The following is a 6,513-nucleotide window of genomic DNA, read 5'->3' as shown; positions in this document are numbered from 1 at the left end:
AGGCCCTCCCACCATCGCTGACTGGCTCGTCTGTGGCCAGAGCTGAGTCCCACTTGAAGCAGAGAAGCTTCTGGTAGTTTCTCACAGGAGCCTCCCCTGTAGCCCCTCCCCATTACCCCCACAAAACCCCAATACAGCCACCTTCTAGTTTTGACACAAAAGCTCCCCCTCCACCTGAGGAACAGCAGAGAGCGTTCCATTTCCCTGACAGAGGTAGCTGTCAGTGAGCTATTACACTGTTACAAGTGCTCAGTACCACAGAGACGAGAAAAAGGCCAGTTTGGGATGGGATTCCTCATCCACATCATTTCTCTTTGGTGTCCCCTACTGAAGACTTTGGTCAGTGAGGAAAAGTAGGTTCTTGGCCTACCAGTAATGGCTGGTTGTTTTAAAACAGTCCTCAAGGCCAGGCTGGATGAGGCTTGGAGCAACCTGGTCTAGTGGAAGGTGTCCCTGCCCATGGCAGGGGGGTTGGAACTGGATGGGCTTTAAGGTCCCTTCCAACCCAAACCATCCTGTGATTAATAGAGAACTACTCCAGTGCAGACACTGATATACCACTGGAGTTAAGACTTGTTAAATCCTTGAATATTGAAGGTGAATAGTAGTGAGGGGTGGGAAAAAACCAGCCAGGACCTGGGACTTCCTCCTTCATGACCACAACGTGCGTCTAAACTAGGTAAAGGTGTCACGTCTTAGTGCAACCTCCCCCCTTTGCTCTCCAGTCTGAAAAGCTACAGCTACTGCTTGGAAGCTGCACATAAGATGCTGAGGTAGAAGGTCAAACACACTTCCATTATGCATCTTTGGACATCTCCGAATTATCTGCCTGCCAACCTGGAGGATGAGTTCATGAGGCTGGGGGGACAGTCACTCACTTCTATTCCCCAGAGGTCACTCAGAGGAGGATTTCCCTTCAGGCTGTGCTTTAGCATGCAGGTCAAAGCTGCTTTCCCCAGGGTACCTGTTCCCTTGCCAGAACCCAAAGCATCAGCCTCCTCTCCACAGACGCTGAGGTCACATCCGTTTGCATGAGGAAGCCCCAAGCTACAGAGCAAGGCAGGTAACGAAGCCTCTGAAACCTGCTTCTACGGAGTGGGCTACCAGTCAGTGCTGTGACTGTGAAATGAAGAGTCTTGCAATGCTTGTCACAGTCCAGCGAGAGAAGGATTTTTAAACACCTTAAGAAACTAGAAAAGCAAGACCAGAGTTTGCTGTGCAAATATCCTACAAAGCTTTTGGGACTGTTTCTAACAGAAGCCCCGGCTGCTGTAACTACGTGGAAAGCATGAACCGAGTCTCAGGGTAATAGTAAATACTGATATTCACAGAAAGGCAGCGTCACTCCGTGCCCTTGCCTTCATCAGGCCAGGCTGGATGAGGCTTGGAGCAACCTGGTCTAGTGGAAGGTGTCCCTGCCCATGGCAGGGGGGTTGGAACCGGATGGGCTTTAAGGTCCCTTCCAACCCAAACCATTCTGGGATTCTATGATTACACACCCCACGTGTTCAGAATGATTTATACAGCTGTCAGAGAAGGAATATAAACACCTTATTTTGAGACAGGCTGTAAATCCACATCTCAGCATGCCAGGCACTCTCAAGGCACTACCAACTCCTCTCCCTGGGAGTGGGAAGTAGCTTGCTCATAACACACACGACTGTGCCTGTTACCTACTGTCAGTAGATTTTACCTCAAAACAGTGCCAATTAACACACCCACGTGCTGTAGCACAGCCTGGGAGTACTGACCAGCACACGTGTTGCAAGAGCTGCGAGGAACAAATTTTGAGCTAAAGAAGTTCAGTCAACATATAAGGTAGAACTAAACCTGCTGCTTTGCAAAGGCCCATCAGTCAAAACCAATGCCCTGCCCTCACGTCCTCCCTAACCGCCAGTTTGTTACACCCCAACTTCTTGCCCGTGAGCAGCACTTGTGAATGTCGTCTTTTTGACAAGAGCGAGAGTGAGCTGGAATCTCAAGGAATTACTAGAAGCTGAGCAGACTTCCAGAACCCCCAGTCTGCAACCAAGACATTAACTCCTCCCGGAATAAGAGTTCTCATTCTTTCGGAGCTAGAGTTGCTAAATATCACCCCATTAGTTTTCAGTCAGTTTAAAAAGGTTTGATTAGTCTTGTCCTGCTTGAACAAAGGTACGTTCTTTCCCCCCAAAAAGTGTACCATCAGACTTCTTTGGGTTTCTTATTGGGCATTCATCAGCTAGAGCAGCATTTTCACAGAATCCCAGAATGGTTTGGGTTGGAAGGGACCTTAAAGCCCATCCAGTTCCAACCCCCCTGCCATGGGCAGGGACACCTTCCACTAGACCAGGTTGCTCCAAGCCTCATCCAGCCTGGCCTTGGACACTTCCAGGGATGGGGCATCCACAGCTTCTCTGGGCAACCTGTCCCAGGGCCTCCCCACCCTCTCCAAGAAGAACTTCTTCCTGATATCCAATCTAACCCTCCCCACTTTCAATTTAAGCCCGTTCCTCCTTGTCCTGTCACTACCGGCTCTTGTAAAAAGTCCTCTCCCAGCACCCTTGTAGGCCTCCTTCAGATACTGGAAAGCTGCAATGAGGCCTCCCCGGAGCCTTCTCTTCTCCAGGCTGAACAAGCCCAACTCTCCCAGCCTGTTCCCATAGCAGAAGGGCTCCAGGTCTCAGAAGTTAATTCACTTTCTCTTTTATCCTTTTTTTCAAAAGGAAGAAGTTACCCTTTTCCTTCACAAATATGGATGGCTAGCAACCACTCTGAGAGGAAACACTGCTGTCAGACACAACCCGTGAGCTTAACTGGTACGAGCACTCGCACCCCTCAGTCCAGTTCCCAGTAATACTTACGTCAGCTTTAACCTTTTAATGTGACCTGGCATCACAGGAACATACAGCATTTTGACTCCCTGTACAACCATGGTCGGTTCAATTCCGTATTTCTCCTGGAATTCAGAAAATTAAAGCCTATTAAAGGGCTAGGACAGCTGCACAAGCCAGCAGATAGAGCTACTGCTGACAGTAAAGCTAATTATTCAAAACCACAGGATCTCGGCCAGAAAACTTGCTAAAGCAGAGGTATCAACAGACGTTTTAAGATACATTTCAGCCAATCGAATTAAAGACTTGGAAAATAGGCCTGGATGCGTTTAGAGACATTCCCACGGACATTAATTCTTGCTAGAATTACTCTAGTTTGATCGTTAACTTGATGAAAAGAACAGAATAAAACCAAAACCACCCAAACCAAGAGAACCCTTTCCTCTCATCTGGATCAACCCAGTGCAGCACATAACTTACTCTGACAGCATTTATGAAGTCCAACAGAGTAAAATCCTCTTTCCCATAAACCGTCCACCTGTCCCAGATGGTAAAAGAGATCCCATTTCTGTTTAGAAGAGAGCAAGGTTGTGACTTTAGAGTGTGAACTTCCCGTAAACACGTACTGAAGAGCCGTGATCTCTTCTAGCAGCTCGCCCCTTTATCGTGAGCAAACACCTCTTCCCCCTGCGGCCATTCCCCAGCCCTTCGGCGGGCTGAGCACGGGACACAGTACCAACCCCGCAGACCTGGCGTCTGCCAACGAACTCAGGGAGTTTTCAGAGCTACCGTAACACAGATCTCGTACTGACCCAGATGCAGAAGCGTGTCCAGGCTGCGGCAGGCAGGATGTTTATTAATAACCACGCTGCACATCTAGCTCATCTCGATTCTTAAAGCCTCAATAGCAACAGCTTCCACTGAAAACCAAACTAAGCCCTTAAAACCACTGTTTTTAAAATTAGGACAGAAGAGTACGTGCTGCGTTTTCCAAACAGGAAGTTATTGAGCAATGCATTATGGGACAACCTTGGCAGTACTAACAGCATCACTTACAGCTTCAGCAGTAGGTAGTACATGGATAATAGAGTTTGACAGTAAACACTAATGATCCACCACCTTCCAAGTTTAAAAAACCAACAGAAACCCCAATCTTGAATACCTATAAGGTTTAATAGGAGTATGACCACGAACTGTGGTTCCATCGCAGTTCTGCTACACGAGCGCACGAGGCCTTCAGCTGCTCATCTGGCTTTAATAACTGTACAGACTTGGAATGGCTCACCAAGCTCTGAGCATCAGTCACCAGGTCTCCGAACACCGCCCTTCCTACCTGATTTCCGTTCGTCTCACTCCAGCGGTTTCCGTAAAAACCATTATGGGAATGGCGAGGTTCAGGAAACAGTTCTTGTACGCCTCAGCTGGGTAGCCACCCACCACTTTGATGAGTTCCAGGGCAACCTGCAGTAAATAAGAATCCCATCCTCCTGTGAGACTGAGCAGCAGGTTTACATCCCGTGTTACCAACGCTGGCATAGTTAAGTGGCCAGCAACGACAGGAAGTCAATAACGAGATCAGCCTTGAGTAAACCACATCTGGAAACGCCACCCAAGATGCCACAGAAAAATTCTGTTGCCCTTAACAGAAATATGTAAAACATTCCAAAGTGTTCCTAATGCAGAATTTAACAATTTTGGAAGAGTCCAAGACATCTCCACAAGGCATGCAGTTCTGCTGAGAACTACCGCAGGACAGATCCTCCCCACTCCTGGCAGTGGCACTCTGACGGAAGCTGGCTTCAGTTGCAGAAAACAAACCAAAACCCTGATCTCCAACTCCACTTTCTGGACAACAAATCAGGAAAAGCACCAAGGGCTTACCACACCTTGAACCAGGAGCGGCCTTTTGTACTGGCACAGACGAAGAAAAGACACATTACGCCTGAAATAAACCCGCTTCTTTCACGAGGCTCTGTCAGGGCAGCGTTAAACAGTAACAAACAACAGTGGGTTTAGGCAAAGAGCAGTAAGAAACATGCATTTTAGGCATTTTAAAAGAACACTCACCAGCCCCGACACGGCAGCAGTAGCTGTGGCGATGGCAGGAATGATCTTCCCAGCAATGCGCTTTGTTTTGAACCGATCTGCTGGTTCGATGTTGTACATCCTGGCTCGCAGGTTGGATGCTGCTGTTATGAAATCCATATGCCCGTTACTGTCGTCATCTTTTTCAAAGGAGATGGGCTTCATCTGCAAGTCGTCTGCTCAGGGCAAAAAGAAAAATGAGCGAAAATTACTATTAAAAACCTGGAGGTGTCCTAAACCTAAGTTACAGGGAACTAGAACCCTAGCAAATTAAAAATGACACATTCTGGAGCTTGGTGCCTTACTCACAACCTGCTCTCCCATACCAGAAGCAGAAATGTCCCTATCAACACCGGTTGTTAAACGCCAATAATGGAAGAAATATCAGAGCTCCGTAATTTTATTTTCCTTGCAACACCAGGACAGATTTCGGACAGTCCTACGGATGTTTCTGATACCCCACCCCTCACTGTAGCTCCATCCTGTGAGAATTCCTGCTATAAGCTTTGTCCATCCATAACCATTTCGCTATGAACTCAGTAGCAGAGGACACAGGTTAGGGATGATGATCCATGGAAAGGGTTAGAGCCAAGCTCACCTTCCTCCTGTGCCCACGGGCTGAAAATGCAGCTGTTGCCCAAAGACCTCTTCACGTGGCCAGGCACATACATGGGATTCGAGCATCTTTAACGTAACTACAAGATGCTGAAGACAACTCAGAGTGATGCCTGTAAGTGGCAACTCTCAGCCTTCTCACACCAGCATCACTTTCAGTCCAGCCGGGATCTAGTCAGCGTCCTTTCCTCCTTAGGAGTTCGGCTCCCTGCTGTCTGCTCGCCGTCATCAGGGCTGCACTGACAGGCGAGTGTAAGAGAATCCTAAAACTTGCAGGCCTCCCAAAAACACCAAAGCATGGGGCAGTGTCAAGGACAGTTACCTGCACAGCACTTCACAAAGCTTTCGCTATCAGCTACCTGCTCCTTGCAGAATTCCAGAACCGCTTTATCCAAAGCCCTGATACTATTGGCAGTGCAACTGCAAGACGAAGGTATTTTGCACTACTCACTCTGCAGAGCTTCGTTGGACTGTATGGACTTCTCCAGCTGGAAAATAGCATTTCTTTCATCCTCACTGCTGACTGGAATGTGATCTGGTTTTCTCGCAGTCTCATCAGTCTGTACAACCTGCAAGCAGGTGCAGCGCTTGAGTAACACCACACATGAACTTTGTACAGCACGAGTGTGAAGCGCACTGGGTTTGCTGTCTTCCCTGCACTCTCTCCTCCCCAGTTCAAGAGGGACACAGACTTACTGGAGCAAGTCCAGCCAGGGGCCACAGAGATCATTAGGGGACCGTAGCATCTCTCATAGGAGAAGCTGAGACAGGTGGGACGGTTCAGCCTGGAGAAGAGACGGCTCAGGGGAATCCTCTCAGTGTGTATAAATACCCATTGGGGGGAAGTACAGAAGGCAGAGCCAGACTCTTGCCACTGGTGCCCAGTGGCAGGACAAGGGGGACAAATCACAGGACATAGAATCATAGAATCACAGAATGGTTTGGGTTGGAAGGCACCTTAAAGACCATCCAGTTCCAACCCCCCTGCCATGGGCAGGGG

General features: G+C 48.5%; 1 protein-coding gene across 1 annotated transcript in view; it reads right to left on the bottom strand.

Moving 5' to 3' along the window:
* Nucleotides 1-2,839: 2,839 nt before the first annotated feature.
* Nucleotides 2,840-6,513, bottom strand: part of UBA6 (ubiquitin-like modifier activating enzyme 6) — a 16,158-nt gene continuing 12,484 nt past the window's right edge. Inside the window, exons 18-22 of the mRNA XM_010157090.1 lie at nucleotides 5,965-6,082; nucleotides 4,881-5,074; nucleotides 4,147-4,274; nucleotides 3,294-3,381; nucleotides 2,840-2,938 (exon numbers count right to left, since the gene is read on the bottom strand). Of these exons, the coding sequence (XP_010155392.1) occupies nucleotides 2,840-2,938; nucleotides 3,294-3,381; nucleotides 4,147-4,274; nucleotides 4,881-5,074; nucleotides 5,965-6,082 (627 nt within the window). The remainder of the gene's footprint in view (nucleotides 2,939-3,293; nucleotides 3,382-4,146; nucleotides 4,275-4,880; nucleotides 5,075-5,964; nucleotides 6,083-6,513) is intronic.

This window comes from Eurypyga helias, unplaced genomic scaffold (genome assembly GCF_000690775.1).
Source record: "Eurypyga helias isolate BGI_N326 unplaced genomic scaffold, ASM69077v1 scaffold14558, whole genome shotgun sequence".
In the NCBI taxonomy this organism is placed as follows: domain Eukaryota; kingdom Metazoa; phylum Chordata; class Aves; order Eurypygiformes; family Eurypygidae; genus Eurypyga; species Eurypyga helias.
Note: the sequence above shows the minus strand (reverse complement) of the source record. Positions and strands in the feature narration are given on the sequence as shown.